The sequence below is a fragment of the Cherax quadricarinatus genome, chromosome 51 (assembly GCF_038502225.1).
Source record: "Cherax quadricarinatus isolate ZL_2023a chromosome 51, ASM3850222v1, whole genome shotgun sequence".
Classification (NCBI taxonomy): domain Eukaryota; kingdom Metazoa; phylum Arthropoda; class Malacostraca; order Decapoda; family Parastacidae; genus Cherax; species Cherax quadricarinatus.
Genome location: NC_091342.1, coordinates 7,903,007 through 7,927,737, shown reverse-complemented (window position 1 = coordinate 7,927,737; position 24,731 = coordinate 7,903,007). Strand labels below are relative to the sequence as shown.

The following is a 24,731-nucleotide window of genomic DNA, read 5'->3' as shown; positions in this document are numbered from 1 at the left end:
AGATAGGAGTGAATGGAGACAAATGGTTTTTGGACCTGACGAGCTGTTGGAGTGTGAGCAGGATAATATTTTGTGAAGGGATTCAGGGAAACCAGTTAGCTGGACTTGAGTCCTGGAAATGGGAAATACAATGCATGCACTTTAAAGGAGGGGTTTTGGGATATTGGCAGTTAGGAGGGACATCTAAACCGTCATATCTGAGCGCCTCTGCAAAGACAGTGATTATGTAGAGTGATGGTGAAAGTGTTGAATGATGATGAAAGTTATTTTTCTTTCTTTTTGGTTACCCTGCCTAGGTGGGAAATGGCCAAAGTGTTAAAAACAAAATTACACAAAAACAATGTAGAGGCAGAATGAGAGTAATGCTTTAAAATTACCTCTTCCTGCAATGACTTATCCAAACTGTCATTGTTAATAACATCTTTCAGTAAATATTGTTGAGCCTTTGATGGTATATCTTGTAAGTCCCTTGGCACCATCATCAGGTCTCCCTGTGGCACACAATAAACGTTACCATAATCCATCAACACAATGTGCACGTACACCACATCAGTATCACTCCTAAGATACAGTCGGAGACTGCAAGATGCTAAGTTACACTTCTTGCTCACTCTTGCACGAACCCATCCAACTTCAGCTTCATAAGCACAAACCTGAAATACAACCATTAGGAATTAAAGCATTTCATCAAAGCAACTGAGAACTGATTCATATATAATATCCACAGTCCTCGATGACGCACTGACTTTCTTGGGTTATCCTGGGTGGCTAACCTTCTGGGGTTAAAAATCCAAACGAAATCTTATCTTATCTTACTAGTTATTAAATGGAGAGTTAGAGGTATTGGGAAGATGGAGGGAATATTTTGAGGAATTGTTAAATGTTGATGAAGATAGGGAAGCTGTGATTTCGTGTATAGGGCAAGGAGGAATAACATCTTGTAGGAGTGAGGAAGAACCAGTTGTGAGTGTGAGGGAAGTTCGTGAGGCAGTAGGTAAAATGAAAGGGGGTAAAGCAGCTGGGATTGATGGGATAAAGATAGAAATGTTAAAAGCAGGTGGGGATATAGTTTTGGAGTGGTTGGTGCAATTATTTAATAAATGTAAGGAAGAGGGTAAGGTACCTAGGGATTGGCAGAGAGCATGCATAGTTCCTTTGTATAAAGGCAAAGGGGACAAAAGAGAGTGCAAAAATTATAGGGGGATAAGTCTGTTGAGTATACCTGGTAAAGTGTATGGTAGAGTTATTATTGAAAGAATTAAGAGTAAGACGGAGAATAGGATAGCAGATGAACAAGGAGGCTTTAGGAAAGGTAGGGGGTGTGTGGACCAGGTGTTTACAGTGAAACATATAAGTGAACAGTATTTAGATAAGGCTAAAGAGGTCTTTGTGGCATTTATGGATTTGGAAAAGGCATATGACAGGGTGGATAGGGGGGCAATGTGGCAGATGTTGCAGGTGTATGGTGTAGGAGGTAGGTTACTGAAAGCAGTGAAGAGTTTTTATGAGGATAGTGAGGCTCAAGTTAGAGTATGTAGGAAAGAGGGAAACTATTTCCCAGTAAAAGTAGGCCTTAGACAAGGATGTGTGATGTCACCGTGGTTGTTTAATATATTTATAGATGGGGTTGTAAGAGAAGTAAATGCGAGGGTCTTGGCAAGAGGCGTGGAGTTAAAAGATAAAGAATCACACATAAAGTGGGAGTTGTCACAGTTGCTCTTTGCTGATGACACTGTGCTCTTGGGAGATTCTGAAGAGAAGTTGCAGAGATTGGTGGATGAATTTGGTAGGGTGTGTAAAAGAAGAAAATTAAAAGTAAATACAGGAAAGAGTAAGGTTATGAGGATAACAAAAAGATTAGGTGATGAAAGATTGGATATCAGATTGGAGGGAGAGAGTATGGAGGAGGTGAATGTATTCAGATATTTGGGAGTCGACGTGTCAATGTGTGGTGTGAATATAATGCAGAGAATTCGTAGTTTGGAAGTTAGGAGGAGGTGCGGGATTACCAAAACTGTTGTCCAGAGGGCTGAGGAATGGTTGTTGAGGTGGTTCGGACATGTAGAGAGAATGGAGCGAAACAGAATGACTTCAAGAGTGTATCAGTCTGTAGTGGAAGGAAGGCGGGGTAGGGGTCGGCCTAGGAAAGGTTGGAGGGAGGGGGTAAAGGAGGTTTTGTGTGCGAGGGGCTTGGACTTCCAGCAGGCATGCGTGAGCGTGTTTGATAGGAGTGAATGGAGACGAATGGTACTTGGGACCTGACGATCTGTTGGAGTGTGAGCAGGGTAATATTTAGTGAAGGGATTCAGGGAAACCGGTTATTTTCATATAGTCGGACTTGAGTCCTGGAAATGGGAAGTACAATGCCTGCACTTTAAAGGAGGGGTTTGGGATATTGGCAGTTTGGAGGGATATGTTGTGTATCTTTATATGTGTATGCTTCTAGACTGTTGTATTCTGAGCACCTCTGCAAAAACAGTGATAATGTGCGAGTGTGGTGAAAGTGTTGAATGATGATGAAAGTATTTTCTTCTTGGGGATTTTCTTTCTTTTTTGGGTCACCCTGCCTCGGTGGGAGACGGCCGACTTGTTGAAAATATATATATATATATATATATATATATATATATATATATTTTTTTTTTTTTTTTTTTCAACAAGTCGGCCGTCTCCCAAGATCTCATAATACATGTAAAATAATTAATACAAATAGTATGCAACAATTAAGACATACCATTCCGTTAACAACCTCTTTAATTTGGGTGTGATCAATTTTTGCATTATTGCTCAAAATGTCTGTCAAATGATCTAACAGCAACTTTTCATCCTTGTCGTATGCATAAAAACATGTTGTCGACACAACACAACTTGGAAAAATGTTCTTGGTTGTTACTGTGTTGCACTGTTTTTTCCAGCCTGAAAGTTAGATTAAATAAATTGATAAAACAGATTTTTAGAAAATTTTATCATAACAATATATAAATGCTTTCCAACTGTACATTTATCAAAACTGGGAATCAAGTGCCCAGGCAGCCTGCTCTAAACCAGGCCTCTTAAATTGAAGAGAAAATACTCTAGGAATAAGAAATATTAAGAAACAAAATTTATGCTAAGTGTATATTGCATTCAAGTAGAGGTCAAGATTTACTAGATACAACAGGCTTTCAAGTCACATGTACAGTATGACAGGATATTAATAGCTTCATCTACTTTTGCTGTCTGCCAACTTACTACCTAAATGTTCCCGATATATCTTTGAAGGTTTTCAAGTTTTCACACTCTCACAGCCTGGTCATAGGCAAGCCTTGTCTGTTGCCTGCTTGGCCAACCAGGTTCTTGCTGCTACCAGCTCACTGGCCCACATTTCCATCACAGCCTAATTGATCAGGCACTTGGTAGAGGAAATTGTCTGGTTTCCTCTTGAAGACTTCTACACTTGTTCCAGCAGTGTTTCTAATATTTTCCAGCACAGTTTTTAAGTCTGGGACCACATATGTTGATGCAACATTCTCTTGTGTCCATGGCACCCCTGCCTTGTATGAACACATTTGAGACTAGGCCCTCAAGTACCTTTCACACACACAGTCATGTATCTCTCCTCTACTCCAGCAAGTACTGTGGACCCTCGGTTATCGTAATTAATCCGTCCCAGAAAGAGTGACTAAACCCAAATCTGACAATTTCCGAATTCATTTTTCCCATGAGAAATAATGTAAATCCAATTAATCTGTTCCAGTCACCCAAAAGTATTATAAAAAATTATTTTTTTTTTACAGATTAAATATAGATTTACATATAGAAAAGAATGAGAAATCAAGTATAAAACAATAATATCACACTTACCTTTATTGAAGACACTTCTTGAAGTATGGAAGATGGGAGGAGGGGAGATGGTTAGGGTGATGTTCCTCCACAAATGTTTGTACCTCACTCCACTCTGCACAAATGTCCTTAATCTTTGAAGAAGGCACCTTCTTCCCTCTCTCTTTCTCCTCCTCTGAAGCAATTTCCTTAACTGGTGTACATAAGAACATAAGAAAGCAGGAACACTGCAGCAGGCCTGTTGGCCCATACTAGGCAGGTCTTTCACAGACCATCCCACTAGCAGAATTGTATTTGCCCAACCCAATTTTCAATGCTTCCCAAGCAATAAGCTTTGATAATTCTATTCACTCATGTGCAAGTCCCACTCAAATCAAACCATGTGTGTGGGGAAGTACCCTGTCTGGTGTGTGGGGAAGTACCCTGGCTGGTTTGTGGGGAAGTACCCTGGCTGGTGTGTTCAGGCAAGTACCCTGGATGGTGTGTTCTTTTTTTAATTCTATCGTGTTTATCGCCTTCTTTACCAAAGGGCTGGCACTAGGAGCTTTCTTTTGCCCCATGGTGGCTTATTTAGCAGTTGCAAGCACTGAAACGAATGGAATATTACAGAAAATATCGTATGAACGCATGGGATCGTGCTCACTGGCTGATAAACAAAGACACACTGACTGTAAATGGTGTGTTGGGCCGTTCAGACGCGTTCGGGACAAATGACTATTACCGAGCCAATATTTTGATGAAAAAACATTACTATTTCCGAATATTACAAAATCCAACAACTACGAAATCCGGGGGTCCACTGTATTTATTTAGGATAGGCATTCCTAGTAATTTAGACAAGTTACTGACTCCATGAAAGCTTCACATGATCTTTGAATCTGTTATTGCATCCAGAACCTTCATATGTTTCTTTCATTCTATTTGGTGCTTGTCTTGTTTTATAGTGACCATTTTTAATTCTTCAGTCTTTTCATATCTAAGAAGATGGAACTTGTTGCCAGTGAAAGTTATTATGTTCCACTGCCCACTTAAACACTTTGTTTAAAGCAGAAGCCTTTTTGGGTTTAGTAAGCTTTTTCTTCCAATGTCAGTATTGCTACTGAAATATTACGTATATGCTTGTGTAGTATACTGTAGATCGTATCATCCATATATACATTTAGGCTCCCTGCTCAGCTAGGCCCAGTGGCTAGCATGTGTGACGTCACGCAGTGACTCATGTGAGCGTCTTTCACCCTGCCTCTTTCTCAGTTCTCACACAGACCCACAGGCAACCACAGGTAGGCTGGGCCATTCCCCTCACGACTCTAACAATATAAGTGATTACAACCAACCAAATGTGTTTATCTCCAACCATCATATCTCCAAGGAACCCTTGCAATACCAACAGCTATGGCCAGTATCCCAAAAGTGCTTCCCATATGCAATAAAATACAGAATTGACAAAAGAATATTTGTTACCAGTGTTGCAGGCACAGCTGCTCAAGTGACTGCAAACTTCACTAGTTCTCAAAGACCTACATAATAATTAACAAAATAATAATGACAATGACAATAAAAAATAATATTAATAAAACAAACTGCCAAATGATCTTATCTGCAAGGATATCATATACCATACACACTAGTTTTTTTAAGTGTTGAACAAAAATTAAGTGAAAGCCTTACTTGAGCCATTATGGAAAATTATTTTAACCCTTAAACTGTCCAAACGTAGATCTACGTTCACATGCGTAGCGCTCCGAATGTACTGTAGATCTAAGTTTTTTTTTTTTTTTTACATACTCTTGAATGTAAAAAAATAAGGTCGGAGTGCTATGCACGTGGACATAGATCTATGTTTGGACAGTTTAAGGGTTAAACAGTAATTCCTGTGGCTATGTCAAAGAGAATTTTTTACAAACAGGTAATCAGCTCAGTTTAAGGCAATGAAAATATAAAAATATTCATTAAACAACCCCCAAAAAGCCTATACAAACCAAAGAAAAATGTCAACACTATATTGCAGATTACTCATTAGTAAATTATTTACATATGTTTAAGAATAGTACGTAAGTTTATTCAGGTGTACACAAATACAGTTATACATAGATTAACATACATAGAGAACCTAGGATAACCCAAAGGAAGATATAAGTTTAGTACAACCACATCAAGAGAGGCAAACAGGTGAGACATAATAATTTCCATTGCATGCATCATTTACCAAATAAGCCACACTGAAAGCATTGTATAGTATTTACAAAAACATGTAGCCCAACGAAGCAGCAGTAAAACTTACGGCGAGAATTTTTACAGCTACGGAACTGGAACTTTTGGCAACCACAGTTTGTGCATAATTCTTCACTGCAAGCATTGTACTTCCTGCAAACAGGGTCAGGACACTGCCACTTTCCTGAAATTTACAAATATAGTACCTGGAGTTTACCTGGAGAGAGTTCCGGGGGTCAACGCCTCCGTGGCCCGGTCTGTGACCAGGCCTCCTGGTGGATCAGAGCCTGATCAACCAGGCTGTTGCTGCTGGCTGCACGCAAACCAACGTACGAGCCACAGCCCGGCTGATCAGGAACTGACTTTAGGTGCTTGTCCAGTGCCAGCTTGAAGACTGCCAGGGGTCTGTTGGTAATCCCCCTTATGTGTGCTGGGAGGCAGTTGAACAGTCTCAGGCCCCTGACACTTATTGTATGGTCTCTTAACGTGCTAGTGACACCCCTGCTTTTCATTGGGGGGATGGTGCATCATCTGAAAAGTCTTTTGCTTTCGTAGCGAGTGATTTTCGTGTGCAAGTTCGGTACTAGTCCCTCTAGGATTTTCCAGGTGTATATAATCACGTATCTCTCCCTCCTGTGTTCCAGGGAATACAGGTTTAGGAATCTCAAGCGCCCCCAGTAATTGAGGTGTTTTATCTCCGTTATGCGCGCTGTGAAAGTTCTCTGTACATTTTCTAGGTCGGCAATTTCACCTGCCTTGGAAAGTGCTGTTAGTGTGCAGCAATATTCCAGCCTAGATAGAACAAGTGACCTGAAGAGTGTCATCATGGGCTTGGCATCCCTAGTTTTGAAGGTTCTCATTATCCATCCTGTCATTTTTCTAGCAGATGCGATTGATACAATGTTATGGTCCTTGAAGGTGAGATCCTCTGACATGATCACTCCCAGGTCTTTGACGTTGGTGTTTCGCTCTATTTTGTGGCCAGAATTTGTTTTGTACTCTGATGAAGATTTAATTTCCTCATGTTTACCATATCTGAGTAATTGAAATTTCTCATCGTTGAACTTCATATTGTTTTCTGCAGCCCACTGAAAGATTTGGTTGATGTCTGCCTGGAGCCTAGTACTGTACAATAAAGAAATCATCTTTAAGTAAAAATAAAATTATTACTTTTTATAAAATATTTTATAAATGTAGAAGTCCTAAATTTTCTTCAGTACAGCATAATGCACTTTCTGCCAATTTTTACTATAGATAAGTCTTGCATATGTAGGTAATAGGTTGGTAGACAGCAATCACCCAGGGAGGTACTACCGTTCTGCCAAGTGAGTGTAAAATGGAATCCTGTAATTGTTTTACATGATGGTAGGATTGCTGGTGTCTTTTTTCTGTCTCATAAATATGCAAGATTTCAGGTACGTCTTACTACTTCTACTTATACTTAGGTCACACTACACATACATGTACAAGCATATACATACACACCCCCCTCTGGGTTTTCTTCTATTTTCTTTCTAGTTCTTGTTTATTTCCTCTTATCTTTACGAGGAAGTGGAACAGAATTCTTCCCCCGTAAGCCATGCGTGTTGTAAGAGGCGACTAAAATGCCGGGAGCAAGGGCCTAGTAACCCTTTCTCCTGTATAAATTACTAAATTTTAAAAGAGAAACTTTCGTTTTTCTTTTTGGGCCACCCTGCCTTGGTGGGATACGGCCAGTTTGTTGAAAGAAAGAAGTCGTCTTGCACATCTATCACTTTCTTTCATTTTTTTTTTTTTTGTGGTAAAGGACCAGTTGTATCAAAAAGCAAAGGAGCAAATGTGTGTCTTTAAATGTTGCCAGATGTACACTGTTGTGTCCTGCCATATCCTCCATACTAACACAAATACCACATACAACTTGCCTTCTATATAGAGTGAAGCAATTATATACATATATATTTTTAAATTAATCTTCTTTCTTCTTTCAATGCACCGGCCGTATCCCACCAAGGCGGGGTGGCCCAAAAGAAAAAAACGAAAGTATCTCCTTTTAAATTTAGTAATTTATGCAGAAGGGGTTACTAGCCCCTTGCTTTTAAATATACTATGTACATAATATAGTACTATGATCATATGCTATTAATCAGCAACTGATTCCAGTCTTTAATTTTTTGTATAGTAGATACAGGCAGGCCCCACTTAACAGCACTTCACTTTACAGCATTTCACTAATACAGCAGTTTTAATTTACACTTATTCTTCATTTATTCAGGCTTCCTACAATAAATATATTCACCACTCATCATAAGCTAAGGATGAAAATACTTTAAGGTAAGTAATGTGTGTACTGTATATGCAATTTTTTAGGCCTATCTCTATTGCTCACTTAATTTATGATAGTGTATACATGTTACCAGGCTTTTATATGCATTTGAAAGTGATATTTCATTTTACAACAGAAGCCCAGAGCCTAACCTGCTGTATAAGCAGGGCCTGCCTGTACTAGTAGAATACATACAGTACAGTACAGATACATTAATAAACTTGCCATTATTATTTTAGTGTGTACTACAAAAGCAATCAGACTGATCTACAAGACAGCCTAAATAAAAATATTATATAAAACTGGCTGTACTGCAGTACTGTACTTAATTCAACAGCAGTAGAGGTTGATACAAAATAATGACATGATGGTAAAGAGACAAATGCCATTTCATGGACCTCTTCATTTAAAACATTTCACCCATGCAATGGACTTCAATTCAGATCAACAAATTATAACTTAAATGCATTTTTCTGTTTAGCAGTTGCCTTAAGATATACACTAACTGAATACATTGTACTTACTTGTGGTTTTACCGCCAAGACTTTTCTCTCTCTGGGAAAAAGAGAAAAAAATTATAATCTACAATACAGTAAGCAAACAGAATTATTGTTTTTTCTACTAACCATCTACTACAAACAGTGGATCTCTCAGAAATAGAAAACCCATGACTTTCAAAGCCCATTTTTTTCTACAGGTTGAATTCAGTACAGGCATACAAAATATCCAGTACTGTACTTTATTAAATAATAAAATTATATATAAAAAAAATATCATTGAAATGATTTCAGTGAGCCAACCCAGTAGATTAATTTTTTATTAATCCTTAAACTGTATCACAATATTCTTAAGCTATATATGGTAAATAAATTCAACTTAATTGTGTACTTAATTCAAGAAAGATGGGCTCCGCTAAATCTTTTGTACATCACCAAGGTTTGTTTAATAATAAAGTGGTCATTAAGACGAGAATGACATAAAACAACAAATACACATTTATTTACAAGTTGATGCATATGTAGACTAGAAGACTGAATGATTCGAGTTTATATACACAGTACAGTCCACAGTTTTGCAAAGCATTTTTGGCAGACTTAAAATTAAGTAAACCTAAAAATAATTTATCAAACAGTCAAGGTTGGATTATATAACTATACAATATAATATGATTAAAGTGCATGAAGATATGATAAGTGCAAAGCTCATTGAAGTAACAAAACTCTATTACAACAGTAATGTTCTACCATAAGTTACATGAAAATGAGATACTGTAATTGAGTACAATGATCAAAGTAACAAAACAGATTATTTCAACATTGTCAAAATGAAGGTTCAGTAGAAGAAAAAAAAAGTTTAGAAAAAAAGTGACAGGAGTGTACAAGTATAAATGATAGACAAATCTGACAGACAAGTTACAATAGTTAGACATTTATATTCGAGCATTATAAATCATATAAAAGTCAGGAGCTGCTTTTTAACAATTTTTTTTAAGCCAATGGCAGATGGGGAACTTTTAGAATCTTCTGGTAGTGTTTTTACAGATTTTGGAGCCTTTGATGCTCACTGAGTTTCTACTTAGGTCAAATCAAGTATGTACATGGGACAACAAAGAGATATACACTGTACTTTTTTTTTTTTTGTATTATGCATGTGAGTTCTATTACAGTTCTTTAAGAGCTTCAGGTATAGGTTTATATTTAGATTGATTGTCCTACATAAAGATGAATACCAAAATTTTTGCCACTATGTGCTAATAATCAATTTTAAGCCAATACCATTCAAATTACCTGATACCTATTAATACTGGTACCATTAAAATAGGCATACTTAATTCTTGGCCAATACCGATACCATCAAAATTTAGCCGATACCCAGTGATACAGATATCTTGCCACATTCCTAATACAAGTATGCAATTGCTTTGTATGTCGACTAAATTTAAACTTTGAAAAAGTGAGTGTGGTACTTGATCATTTTAATTGTAGCTTTTAGTGGTGTTTCTATTGGTTTCAGGTGATTTGGCATTGTAGATCCCCAAGCACTATAAGTGAGGTAGGAACAGATTAGAGGCTAGCAGAGTAATGACATTTGGAGTACATGGTAACACATTTTTGAAAAGATGCCCACAATTTTGGAGACGACCTTAGAAATGTGCTAGATGTGCGTGCGTGCTGAATTTTAAATGTTACCTAAGAATTTTCACTTCTTTCAATGTGCATATTATTTATATTAAACAATATCTTCTTAGCTTTGCTCTCAAACACCAAGTAGAAGGTTTTATCAATACTGCATGAAAGTTTATTGGTCGTCATACAAGTATTGTAGATACCTTTATGAGCTCATTATAAACAGCTATTACTGGAGTGTCCACAGTAATGGTAAAATATAAGCAGAAGCATGTTTGAATCCTTTTGTGAGATCTAAGAGGATTGCTCAAATTCCATGGATTGAGAGTCCTTCAACAGCATCAAGTGCTCCCCTTGAAAGGTGTAGTGAGGTATGATTATATGGAGAAGCTTACTGAATTATGATAAAGCTTAGAATAATCTATAATATTTGCACATAATATTATTGGTAATTATAGAGCCAGTCCTCTGAGTTTGGTGATACTTTATTCCATAAAAATTTCGATAGTATTAGGTAGGTTTTGTCATGGACATTGCTTTATGTCAAGCAAATTTAAGATTTTTTTTAATTAACACATCGGTTGTTTCCCACTGAGGCAATGTGGCCCAAAAAAGAAGAAACACTTTCATAATTCATTCCATCACTGTTTTGCCAGAGGTGTGCTGACACTACAGATAAAAAACTGCAACATATCTCCAAGTCTCCTTCAGAGCGCAGGCACTGTATTTCCAGGACTCAAGTCCAGCCAACCAGTTTCCCTGAATCCCTTCATAAATGTTACTCTGCTAACACTCCAACAGCATGCCAAGTCATAAAAACCATTTGCCTCCACTTGCTTCTTCTTAAAATGCTCACACACAATTGCTGGAAGTCTAAGCCCCTCACACACAAAACCTCCTTTACCCCTTCCTTCCATTATTATTATTATTATAATCATAACTAAGCACTAAATCCATAAGGGTCATACAGCACTGCAAGCTAGGGTGTGCTTATCAGACCCCATGACCTGGTGGCTAAAGCTCTCGCTTCACACAGCGAGGGTCTGAGTTCGATTCCCAACGAGGGTAGAAACATTAGGCGTGTTTCTTTACACTGGTTTTCTATGTTCCCCATCAGTAAAATGGGTACCTGGGTGTTAGTTGACTGGTGTGGGTCGCATCCTGGGACAAAACTGACCTAATTTGCCTGAAATGCTCTGCATAACAAAGGGCTTTCTATATAGTAGTAAGTCACTGATGTCAGCTAGGCCTGTATACCTTGTACATGTGCTTGTAGAAAAAAATATATTATTATTAAAAGTGGAATATGCTTGATCAGCAGTAACAGCCTGGTTGATCAGACCCTGATCCACCATGAGGCCTGGTCTCAGACCGAACCACGGGGGCACTGACCCCCAAAGCCCTCTCCAGGTATACTCCATGTAGACTAGCAAGGATGGAAAGCATAACAGAGGTAGAATTAATAAGGGTGGTGAGAAATGCTAAAGGAAGTACAATGTATAATCATAGCTGGTGTAATAAACCTGTTGCTGACAAAAAGTCAAAGAGGGAGTCTGTATCAAAGGTGGGGCCGTCAGTGAGGAGGGAAGATAAAGTAAGGGCATTTGAATGGTGATGATGTCAGAGGTAAATTCTGTGTGCCCCGTCTCCCTGTAACTTTTCCTAGGATGACCCTTACCCTACCTTCCTTCCATTACAGATTTATACACGCTCCAAGTCATTTTATTTTGTTCCATCCTCTCTAAATGTCTGAGCCATCTCAACAACCCCTCTACAGCCCTCTGGATAATACTTTTAGAAACCCCGCACCTCCTCCTAATCTTCAATAACATTCACAACACACACTGCCCTCAGACACCACATCTCCATTACCTCCAGCCTTCTCCTTGTTGCAACATTCACCACGTCAAAGACCTGGGAGTGATTATGTCGGAGGATCTCACCTTCAAGGACCATAACATTGTATCAATCGCATCTGCTAGAAAAATGACAGGATGGATAATGAGAACCTTCAAAACTAGGGAGGCCAAGCCCATGATGACACTCTTCAGGTCACTTGTTCTATCTAGGCTGGAATATTGCTGCACTCTAACAGCACCTTTCAAGGCAGGTGAAATTGCCGACCTAGAAAATGTACAGAGAACTTTCACGGCGCGCATAACGGAGATAAAACACCTCAATTACTGGGAGCGCTTGAGGTTTCTAAACCTGTATTCCCTGGAACGCAGGAGGGAGAGATACATGATTATATACACCTGGAAAATCCTAGAGGGACTAGTACCGAACTTGCACACGAAAATCACTCACTACGAAAGCAAAAGACTTGGCAGACGATGCACCATCCCCCCAATGAAAAGCAGGGGTGTCACTAGCACGTTAAGAGACCATACAATAAGTGTCAGGGGCCCGAGACTGTTCAACTGCCTCCCAGCACACATAAGGGGGATTACCAACAGACCCCTGGCAGTCTTCAAGCTGGCACTGGACAAGCACCTAAAGTCAGTTCCTGATCAGCCGGGCTGTGGCTCGTACGTAGGTTTGCGTGCAGCCAGCAGCAACAGCCTGGTTGATCAGGGGCTGATCCACCAGGAGGCCTGGTCACAGACCGGGCCGCGGGGGCGTTGACCCCCGAAACTCTCTCCAGGTAAACTTATGGAGAATGTACAGAGAACCTTCAAGGTTCACTTAAGTATGATAAAACACCTAAATTACTGGGAACGGTTGAGGTTCCTTGACTTGTATTTGCTGGAATGCAGGCAAGAAAGATACATTATAATATACATTTTGAAAACCCTCGAGGGATCAGTACCAAATTTGCACACAGAAATCACTCCTTACGAAAGCAAAAGACTTGGTAGGCAGTGCAACATCCCCCGAATGAAGAGCATGGGTGCCCTGAGTATGCAAAGAGACAACACAATGTGTCAGGAGCCCTAGACTGTTCAACTGCCTCCCAGCATCCATAAGGGGGATTACTGTGGTTCATAAGTCAGTTTGCGTGCAGCCAACAGTAACAGCCTGGTTGATCAGGTCCTGATACACCGTGAGGCCTAGTCACAGACTGGGCCGTGGGGGCATTGACCCTCGAAACCCTTTCCAGGTATACACGTCCATATAAGAGCATTGGTACCACTATACTCTCAAACATTCCTCTCTTTGCTTGCATGGATAAGTTAACGTAACCTAATGAAAATGAAAATGTTTATTTCCTTGCAAAGCTTACAATGTGTGGTTTACATATTATAAAATATTAATTACAAAGGCCACTGGCATGCTAAACCCATAAGGGTCATAGATTACTATTATCATGAGGGAGAGCTAAACCCGTAGGGATTATACAGCACCTGCAAGGAGGGGGGGGAGGATGGAAGGTATTCAGATTCAATTCAGGAAACTGGAGCACAGATCTAATTCCCTAGATCAAGAGCCCCTCACCATCGTCACAGAACCTCCCTTGAAGGGCAAGGGTCATAGAGCACTGAAACTTAGAATGAACTCCGAGTAATTTTTACCTTACTCCGCCAGCAATAGATATGGGACTGGCACGCCTTAGTTTGTCCACGTTAGATGCTTAGCCAGGAGTGTTCATATACTGTTGAATAGCCCTGACCTGCTGCACCCAAAATTAATTATTTTTGTTAATATCTCCCAAATAATATATTAAAGTTAAGCGCTAAATTCGAACGGGATGTCTCAACAATTTGATCAAGAAACGAGTTTGCGTCGGGGTGTTGACATGTTGGTGCTTTAAAATATAATTTTTATTATCATCAAATCAAATCAAATCAAGTTTATTCTCTATAAGGATTACAATGCTGAGTTTACAGAATTTGGATATTGTATGGTTTACATGTTTTAAAATACTAATTACAGAGGGGGCCACTAGAACACCTAGCATGGCTAGGCATTTTGGGCAGACTAGATTAATTCTTAACTTTAAAATATTACAAATTATGAGGTAAGTTGGTATTATGGCTAAGTGACTAAATACTAGTTTGTGAGTTTAGCAGTGTGAATGCTTTTGTTTTCGCGCTAAACCCGTATTATGAGATTAGATTAGATTAGATTTTGCCACCGAAGTGGCTAGTTTATTGTGCACCCCATATCCATCCTGTGGACGGTAGCGCGAGAGCATATGGATACACAAAAGGCCTAGGAACTAGGCCCCAAAGGGTTAACAGGAATACATATGGATTTATATCTACATATCTATAGTTCACTTATCTGTTACAAGCAAATTTAGGAAATTTGCTTAGTATATCTGGTATCTTATTTTCATTAATAAGATATCTTGACATGTCACATAGGTTATTATACTGTCTGTCTCTGTATTCCTCAATAAGTGGACAATTAAGCACATAGTGTTCAAGAGAGTGACCATATGCCTGATCACATAATTTACATTTAGTTTGATCATCATCTGTGTCTCCCAAACTGCCAGAAGTACTTGTAACCAAGCCTAAGCCTGGCCACTACAACATCAGTCAGTCTGTTCACATTGCAAGTTGCTCCATAAACATACTTATCTACGTTCATGTTATCATAGTGGGTTATAGATCTACTCAGGCTTCTAACTGCATTCCTATGAGGAAGAGCTAAATCCGTATTATGGGGAGCGCTAAACCCGTAGGATTATACAGCTCATGTGGGGGGATGGAAGGCATTCAGATTCAATTCAGGGAACCGGAGCCCAGATCCAATTCCCTAGATCCAGAGCCCTTCACCAGCGTCAAGGAACCTTCCTTGAGGTTCTAAAAATATAAAATGCACGATTTCTCAATAGGGCTGGATCTACATATCAGCATTAATTTTTATTATAAATAAATGTACAGACCTCGAATATATTATTATTATTATAATCAAGGGGGAAGCACTAAACCCGTAGGATTATACAGCGCCTATGGGGGGATGGAAGGCATTCAGGCTTAATTCAGGGAACTGGAGCACAGATCCAACTGGAGCACAGATCCAATTCCCTAGATCAAGAGCCCCTCACCAGCGTCAAGGAGCCTTCCTTGAGGGGACCTCGAATATAAAACACAAATTGAACATAAGAACATTAGTCATTGGCGAGCTCTAACCCCGTAGGGTTTATAGTACATGAGGTAATGGGAGGCTTTCAGGTTTAATTCAAGGGGAGCACAGGTCCAATTCCTTTGATCAAGAGCACCACACTGGCATCAAGGAATCTCCCTTGAGGGAGATATGTGCATCAAAGTTAAAATGAAATCACAGTCCTGTCCAACTACCCAAGCTCAAGTAATCACATTTTATTAAGTTAACTTTAACATAATACCTGGGGAGACGCCTTAGACATTACGTCAACCATTGCAACACTGTACTGAGATGAATCTGATCCCTGCAAGGACACCGCTTCAGCCATAATATGGTCCTGAGTGGGGACAGGATGCGACGCGTCTCCTCCACCTTGGTCCGCCATCTTGCTGAGACTCGGTTGGTCCCCTCAGTCCTACCCAGAGGTCAAATTCAAATTTAAATTTTTATTTCCTTCTATGTAGTGGCAAAACAATGTAGTTTACATGCAATGAAATAATGTTAGACACAAAAAAAAGCCATTAAGAAGCAATAAATTTTGGGTCTGACCAAGATAATTTTCCCTGAAGGTGGAGAGGGAAATTCAGTTAAGTGCAGATTGGATCATTTTGTGTAAAATAGCGTGAAAATTTGATTGTCGTTAAATTATCACGATCAAAATTTATGCGTCTACCTCTTCGGAATGGCTTCTGTATTTAATGATGATGCATCTTATAGCCAGGATAGTTAGTACCCATTCGGTCTAGTATGTCTGGGCAAATAAGGTAATATATCGGTATTAAAATATAAATTAATACCAAACATTAACAAATGTTAATACTCTAGTATTAAAAATACATACGCACAAATATATATATACGTATACACATTTTTATACCTTGCTGGCTTACAAATTTATGACCACTCTGCACTATTCCTTGTACGTGCATGGAGGCAGAGGAAGCTAGGCTTATGAGATATGGGGTTACCTTTCTCGGATCGCGTAGTGACTGAAATACATGTAGTTATTCCACAGAACGAGCGCTAAACTAGTAAGGGTCATGCAGCACCTGGAAAAATGGGTGACAAGCAGGTTTAATCCAAGGAAGGGACTGACGTCAAATTGTGCTATTATTATTATAATCAAAGGGGAAGCGCTAAACCCGTAGGATTATACAGCGCCTGTGGATGGGGGCGGGGAATGTGGAAGGTATTCAGGCTTAATTCGGGGAACTGGAGCCCCTCACCAGCATCAAGGAACCCTCCTTCAGGGGGTCAAATTCTGTATGATGGAATATAACAAGAAACCCATCCTTTGATGGATGGTTTAGGTTAAAATAGAACTAGTTATTTCTTGCTCTAGTCTTGCAGGTTTATGTAATCTTCATTATTACTACAGATTTTATGTAGTGATATCTCTAAAACTAGATATGTGGCATTTTAATAACCCACATTTGTGGTATTTATTAGATAGCCACTATAACTATTAAAGACAATCTTGAAAATTTTCTATACTGCACTTTTTATTTGGTATAAACCTTGGTAATAAATACCGACAAGTTGGTTTAGAAAGACACGTAAGCAAACACTATAACATATTTATTAGAAAACGTTTCGGTCCTGGGACCTTGATCACTTCTAACTTTTTTATTTAAACAAAATCTAATCATATCACTTTTACCTACAACTGCTTGAAATTACGAACGTTTAATTTTGAGATGTAAATGGAAAATGAAACACATGAAATAGGTTGATGTCATTGTTCAACTTTATCTAAATGACATTTTATTTTAATTTATACCTCATGGAATATATTTCACAATTTTTAATAGCTACAATCATCACAACATTATAGGTTAATTCAGAATATAATTATGCAGTTGTCTATTTCTACCTCCTAAGAACATGCCAACGGAAGTTCTTGATATATATACTTCCATATAAATAATATGTACAGTAGCATTTGTTGTCTCAACCTTCGCCTCATTTATTTTCATGAACGAGAATTGTTTTCTGTATTTCGCTCAGATATCTTGCAGAATCGTGAAAGTTGTAGATGAATGGTTCACAGAATTGACACGTTGATAAATTAGACACATGTGCAACTCTTGGGTATCTTTATTAAGGAAACGTTTCGCCACACAGTGGCTTCATCAGTCCATACACAGGAGAAACTTGAAGAACAGGAGGAGAATGAGGTAATCAGTCCCTCAACCTTGAGTTGATGTGGTCAGTCCATCTATTCAAGATTGATGGACTGACCACATCGACTCAAGGTTGAGGAATTGATTACCTCATTTCCTCCTGTTCTTCAAGTTTCTCCTGTGTATGGACTGATGAAGCCACTGTGTGGCGAAACGTTTCCTTAATAAAGATACCCAAGAGCTGCACATGTGTCTAATTTATCAAAATAAGTTGCACCTATAGACTTTGCTGTTTTATCCTAGGCTAAATAAAAAAAACAGACTAAACTTTAGATGGCGATTTACTCCTGATCGTCCCTAGGATCCACTGGTCGTAATGTCCCCACAAAAAAAGACCTCGTTCCTCTGAAAATGGTCTGTGATGGAGGAACATTGTATGTCTAGTCGACGTTGAGCTTCCTGAAGGATCCTTCTAAGCCGAAGAGTTCAGCTGAGGTCTTGGCTTTGCCTGGGCGCTTCGACTCGTCCACAACGTATTTCTCGTCCTCTAAGAGCCAGTCTCGCCTGGCATCTAACCTCTCAATCCAGTACTCTGTAAATATCATTACTATAAACATCTGCTCTGTAAACATCAGTACTTTCAATATGTACTCAGAAAACATCAGTACTTTAAACATCTACTTATCAACATCGGTACTTTAAGTAAATATACTGTAAACATCAGTACATTAAGCATCTATGTTGTCAACATCAGTATTTTAAACTTCTCTGAAAACATTAGTACGTTACACATCTAGTAAATATTAGTGCTTTAAACATCGGTATTTTGTAAGCATAACACCCTCCCTTCATATCTTGGTAGTGATGTGTTCGTGGTGTTGTGGTGGTGGATGTTATGATAATGTTGTGGTAGTGTATTGACTGTGTTGCACTGGTGAGATTTATCTTATTGTTCCATTAGCATTATGTTCCAAGTGTAACCTAACTTCTGTACAACCAAAATTAAATAAATTGAAAATACAAACTACCTAAAATGCTTAATGATAATTGCTTACACCGAGAGATGACCTCCTGATGAGGAAGAACCGGTAGCAGGATCGGTATGGAGTGCATAATGAAGATATTAAACTGAAACCGGTAGACGTACTTACTTGTGATCTCCTCTATGGTTCCGTTGGTGCCTCCGTATTCAACAGGCAGGACCGACTTAGGCACATGCCTGTATAGACTCTCCATGTCGGTCCCGTGGATGTGTACCTGTGGTCATACAACAAGTCTTTTTATATTATTTCATGAAGCGCTAAACTTGTGTGGGTCATTCAGCACAAGGAATGGTGGAGGCTTGATCCTCCGTTCGCTAATCGTGGCTAGGTCTCTGAGCAGTCAGGTTACTGCATAACTCCGAACACAAGTTACAAATGAACCCTTCTTCATAATTTATTCCTTCCATCAGTATCCTTCATCACTAATGCTGCTCAGCCCCTCAGTCTCACAAGCGAACAAACAGTACTATCGACCGGTGAACATTTTATAATAGTCCTCACAAAGTAACGTGTCTAATTATGGTAATAAAAGTATTATGACAACATGAAGTCAGTGCATATTTTTGTAATGATTTAAGATCACATACCAATCTATCACAACAACGTATTTATTATTATTATCACACTGGCCGATTCCCACCAAGGCAGGGTGGCCCGAAAAAGAAAAACTTTCACCATCATTCACTCCATCACTGTCTTGCCAGAAGGGTGCTTTACACTACAGTTTTTAAACTGCAACATTAACACCCCTCCTTCAGAGTGCAGGCACTGTACTTCCCATCTCCAGGACTCAAGTCCGGCCTGCCGGTTTCCCTGAACCCCTTCATAAATGTTACTTTGCTCACACTCCAACAGCACGTCAAGTATTAAAAACCATTTGTCTCCATTCACTCCTATCAAACACGCTCACGCATGCGTGCTGGAAGTCCAAGCCCCTCGCACACAAAACCTCCTTTACCCCCTCTCTCCAACCTTTCCTAGGCCGACCCCTACCCCGCCTTCCTTCCACTACAGACTGATACACTCTTGAAGTCATTCTGTTTCGCTCCATTCTCTCTACATGTCCGAACCACCTCAACAACCCTTCCTCTGCCCTCTGGACAACAGTTTTGGTAATCCCGCACCTCCTCCTAACTTCCAAACTACGAATTCTCTGCATTATATTCACATCACACATTGCCCTCAGACATGACATCTCCACTGCCTCCAGCCTTCTCCTCGCTGCAACATTCATCACCCATGCTTCACACCCATATAAGAGCGTTGGTAAAACTATATTCTCATACATTCCCCTCTTTGCCTCCAAGGACAAAGTTCTTTGTCTCCACAGACTCCTAAGTGCACCACTCACTCTTTTCCCCTCATCAATTCTATGATTCACCTCATCTTTCATAGACCCATCCGCTGACACGTCCACTCCCAAATATCTGAATACATTCACCTCCTCCATACTCTCTCCCTCCAATCTGATATTCAATCTTTCATCACCTAATCTTTTTGTTATCCTCATAACCTTACTCTTTCCTGTATTCACCTTTAATTTTCTTCTTTTGCACACCCTACCAAATTCATCCACCAATCTCTGCAACTTCTCTTCAGAATCTCCCAAGAGCACAGTGTCATCAGCAAAGAGCAGCTGTGACAATTCCCACTTTGTGTGTGATTCTTTATCTTTTAACTCCACGCCTCTTGCCAAGACCCTCGCATTTACTTCTCTTACAACCCCATCTATAAATATATTAAACAACCACGGTGACATCACACATCCTTGTCTAAGGCCTACTTTTACTGGGAAAAAATTTCCCTCTTTCCTACATACTCTAACTTGAGCCTCACTATCCTCGTAAAAACTCTTCACTGCTTTCAGTAACATACCTCCTACACCATACACTCGCAACATCTGCCACATTGCCCCCCTATCCACATATGCTAGGAAAATGATAGGATAGATAATGAGAACCTTCAAAACTAGAGATGCGAAGCTCATGATGATTCTTTTCACATCACCTGTTCTCTCTAGGCGAGAATATTGCTCTGCATCAACGGCCCCTTTCAATGCAGGTGAAACTGCAAACCTTGAGAATATACAGAGAACTTTCACATAACATATGTTTACCTGGAGTTTACCTGGAGAGAGTTTCGGGGGTCAACGCCCCCGCGGCCCGGTCTGTGACCAGGCCTCCTGGTGGATCAGCGCCTGATCAACCAGGCTGTTGCTGCTGGCTGCACGCAAACCAACGTACGAGCCACAGCCCGGCTGATCAGGAACTGACTTTAGGTGCTTGTCCAGTGCCAGCTTGAAGACTGCCAGGGGTCTGTTGGTAATCCCCCTTATGTGTGCTGGGAGGCAGTTGAACAGTCTCGGGCCCCTGACACTTATTGTATGGTCTCTTAACGTGCTAGTGACACCCCTGCTTTTCATTGGGGGGATGGTGCATCGTCTGCCAAGTCTTTTGGTTTCGTAGTGAGTGATTTTCGTGTGCAAGTTCGGTACTAGTCCCTCTAGGATTTTCCAGGTGTATATAATCATGTATCTCTCCCTCCTGCGTTCCAGGGAATACAGGTTTAGAAACCTCAAGCGCTCCCAGTAATTGAGGTGTTTTATCTCCGTTATGCGCGCCGTGAAAGTTCTCTGTACATTTTCTAGGTCGGCAATTTCACCTGCCTTGAAAGGTACTGTTAGAGTGCAGCAATATTCCAGCCTAGATAGAACAAGTGACCTGAAGAGTGTCATCATGGGCTTGGCCTCCCTAGTTTTGAAGGTTCTCATTATCCATCCTGTCATTTTTCTAGCAGATGCGATTGATACAATGTTATGGTCCTTGAAGGTGAGATCCTCCGACATAATCACTCCCAGGTCTTTGACGTTGGTGTTTCGCTCTATTTTGTGGCCAGAATTTGTTTTGTACTCTGATGAAGATTTAATTTCCTCATGTTTACCATATCTGAGTAACTGAAATTTCTCATCGTTGAACTTCATATTGTTTTCTGCAGCCCACTGAAAGATTTGGTTGATGTCCGCCTGGAGCCTTGCAGTGTCTGCAATGGAAGACACTGTCATGCAGATTCGGGTGTCATCTGCAAAGGAAGACACGGTGCTGTGGCTGACATCCTTGTCTATGTCGGATATGAGGATGAGGAACAAGATGGGAGCGAGTACTGTGCCTTGTGGAACAGAGCTTTTCACCGTAGCTGCCTCGGACTTTACTCTGTTGACGACTACTCTCTGTGTTCTGTTAGTGAGGAAATTATAGATCCATCGACCGACTTTCCCTGTTATTCCTTTAGCGCGCATTTTGTGCGCTATTACGCCATGGTCACACTTGTCGAAGGCTTTTGCAAAGTCTGTATATATTACATCTGCATTCTTTTTGTCTTCTAGTGCATTTAGGACCTTGTCGTAGTGATCCAGTAGTTGAGACAGACAGGAGCGACCTGTTCTAAACCCATGTTGCCCTGGGTTGTGTAACTGATGGGTTTCTAGATGGGTGGTGATCTTGCTTCTTAGGACCCTTTCAAAGATTTTTATGATATGGGATGTTAGTGCTATTGGTCTGTAGTTCTTTGCTGTTGCTTTACTGCCCCCTTTGTGGAGTGGGGCTATGTCTGTTGTTTTTAGTAACTGAGGGACGACCCCCGTGTCCATGCTCCCTCTCCATAGGATGGAAAAGGCTCGTGATAGGGGCTTCTTGCAGTTCTTGATGAACACAGAGTTCCATGAGTCTGGCCCTGGGGCAGAGTGCATGGGCATGTCATTTATCGCCTGTTCGAAGTCATTTGGCGTCAGGATAACATCGGATAGGCTTGTGTTAATCAAATTTTGTGGCTCTCTCATAAAAAATTCATTTTGATCTTCGACTCTCAGTCTGGTTAGCGGCTTGCTAAAAACTGAGTCATATTGGGACTTGAGTAGCTCACTCATTTCCTTGCTGTCATCTGTGTAGGACCCATCTTGTTTAAGTAGGGGCCCAATACTGGGCGTTGTTCTCGATTTTGATTTGGCATAGGAGAAGAAATACTTTGGGTTTCTTTCGATTTCATTTATAGCTTTTAGTTCTTCCCGCGATTCCTGACTCCTAAAGGATTCTTTTAGCTTAAGTTCGATGCTTGCTATTTCTCTGACCAGTGTCTCCCTGCGCATAAAGCACCTAAAATACTGGGAACGGTTGAAGTCCCCTGATTTGTACTCCCTGGAACGCAGACGAGAAAGCTACATGATAATATACACTTGGAAAATCCTAGAGGGACTAATTCCAAATATGCACACGAAAATCACTCCCTACGAAAGCAAAAGACTTGGCAGGAGATGCAGCATTCCCTCAATGAAAACGAGGAGCTTTGTTTAAATGTCTATTATTTATTATTATTTATTGCCTTCACTACACTGAATTAGAAGAACAGAAACAGTCTACAACAGCTCAGAAAATATAGTAAGTCACATAACTCATTTCATCCACTGGCGATTAATGCATTACTCCCAATTTTTTTTTTAATAAAAGAGTTCGGAAATTAATGTAAAAAAGTTATATTAGTGTTGCTACGCAGTTTACTATATATTAAAAGCAAGATATAAATAACAAAAAGAGGCACAAGATATAAAGTATTTCAAGACACTTTTTTATTCTTTAAGTGTCTCAAGAAATATTTTAAAAATTGATGAATAAGACACATGTGCAACACCTGTTTATTATCAACCTTTGATCTAAGTTCAAAAGTTAAAGAAAAAACACCAGGTGGAGAGTAAGCTTTTTACTGTAGCAACGTTACGCTCCGTGTTGAGTTTTATCAAACTAATTTTCCATATACTTGGCAAACTTTACACAGCGATGAGCTGTTACAATAATGTGATCTTCACTTTGTGTCTTTCCTTCTGTACTGTCTGCAGTGCTGCTGCTGCACTCGGTACACTGTCTGCAGTGCTGCTGCTGCACTCGGTACACTGTCTGCAGTGCTGCTGCTGCACTCGGTACACTGTCTGCAGTGCTGCTGCTGCACTCGGTACACTGTCTGCAGTGCTGCTGCTGCACTCGGTACACTGTCTGCAGTGCTGCTGCTGCACTCGGTACACTGTCTGCAGTGCTGCTGCTGCACTCGGTACACTGTCTGCAGTGCTGCTGCTGCACTCGGTACACTGTCTGCAGTGCTGCTGCTGCACTCGGTACACTGTCTGCAGTGCTGCTGCTGCACTCGGTACACTGTCTGCAGTGCTGCTGCTGCACTCGGTACACTGTCTGCAGTGCTGCTGCTGCACTCGGTACACTGTCTGCAGTGCTGCTGCTGCACTCGGTACACTGTCTGCAGTGCTGCTGCTGCACTCGGTACACTGTCTGCAGTGCTGCTGCTGCACTCGGTACACTGTCTGCAGTGCTGCTGCTGCACTCGGTACACTGTCTGCAGTGCTGCTGCTGCACTCGGTACACTGTCTGCAGTGCTGCTGCTGCACTCGGTACACTGTCTGCAGTGTCTGCAGTGCTGCTGCTGCACTCGGTACACTGTCTGCAGTGCTGCTGCTGCACTCGGTACACTGTCTGCAGTGCTGCTGCTGCACTCGGTACACTGTCTGCAGTGCTGCTGCTGCACTCGGTACACTGTCTGCAGTGCTGCTGCTGCACTCGGTACACTGTCTGCAGTGCTGCTGCTGCACTCGGTACACTGTCTGCAGTGCTGCTGCTGCACTCGGTACACTGTCTGCAGTGCTGCTGCTGCACTCGGTACACTGTCTGCAGTGCTGCTGCTGCACTCGGTACACTGTCTGCAGTGCTGCTGCTGCACTCGGTACACTGTCTGCAGTGCTGCTGCTGCACTCGGTACTGTCTGCAGTGCTGTGCTGCACTCGTGTCTGCAGTGCTGCACTCGGTACACTGTCTGCAGTGCTGCTGCTGCACTCGGTACACTGTCTGCAGTGCTGCTGCTGCACTCGGTACACTGTCTGCAGTGCTGCTGCTGCACTCGGTACACTGTCTGCAGTGCTGCTGCTGCACTCGGTACACTGTCTGCAGTGCTGCTGCTGCACTCGGTACACTGTCTGCAGTGCTGCTGCTGCACTCGG

At 40.7% G+C, this 24,731-nt stretch overlaps 2 protein-coding genes across 9 annotated transcripts in view; both read right to left on the bottom strand.

Moving 5' to 3' along the window:
- Window positions 1-248: 248 nt before the first annotated feature.
- LOC128694562 (uncharacterized) lies at window positions 249-15,916 on the bottom strand. Of its 2 annotated transcripts, XM_070095788.1 has the most exons (5): window positions 15,758-15,916; window positions 8,860-8,890; window positions 6,104-6,217; window positions 2,735-2,916; window positions 249-653 (listed from the first exon to the last, which is right to left on the bottom strand). In XM_070095788.1, exons 1-5 carry the CDS (start codon window positions 15,899-15,901, stop codon window positions 264-266), a joined length of 861 nt encoding a protein of 286 aa, XP_069951889.1. In that variant the 5' UTR covers window positions 15,902-15,916; the 3' UTR covers window positions 249-263. The 2 variants fall into 2 exon arrangements, with proteins under 2 accessions (XP_069951889.1, XP_069951890.1); XM_070095789.1 differs by lacking the exon at window positions 6,104-6,217.
- Window positions 15,917-17,932: 2,016 nt separating this feature from the next.
- LOC128694706 (retinol-binding protein pinta) overlaps window positions 17,933-24,731 on the bottom strand; it is an 82,704-nt gene continuing 75,905 nt past the window's right edge. For all 7 annotated transcript variants that reach the window (XM_070095785.1, XM_070095786.1, XM_070095784.1 and 4 more), the window contains exons 6-7: window positions 18,791-18,896; window positions 17,933-18,231 (exon numbers count right to left, since the gene is read on the bottom strand). In XM_070095785.1, coding sequence (XP_069951886.1) covers window positions 18,080-18,231; window positions 18,791-18,896 — 258 coding nt within the window. In that variant the 3' untranslated portion in view covers window positions 17,933-18,079. The remainder of the gene's footprint in view (window positions 18,232-18,790; window positions 18,897-24,731) is intronic.

What these genes read in the sequence shown, in the direction of transcription:
- LOC128694562 (XM_070095788.1), bottom strand. Translation starts at nt 15,901, where the DNA reads ATGGCGGACCAAGGTGGAGGAGACGCGTCGCATCCTGTCCCCACTCAG. An exon ending in TCTTGGCGGTAAAACCACAA is followed by an intron (nt 6,218 to 8,859) that starts GTAAGTACAATG and finishes TGTAAATTTCAG; the next exon opens with GAAAGTGGCAGTGTCCTGAC. An exon ending in AAGAGGTTGTTAACGGAATG is followed by an intron (nt 654 to 2,734) that starts GTATGTCTTAAT and finishes GTTGTATTTCAG; the next exon opens with GTTTGTGCTTATGAAGCTGA.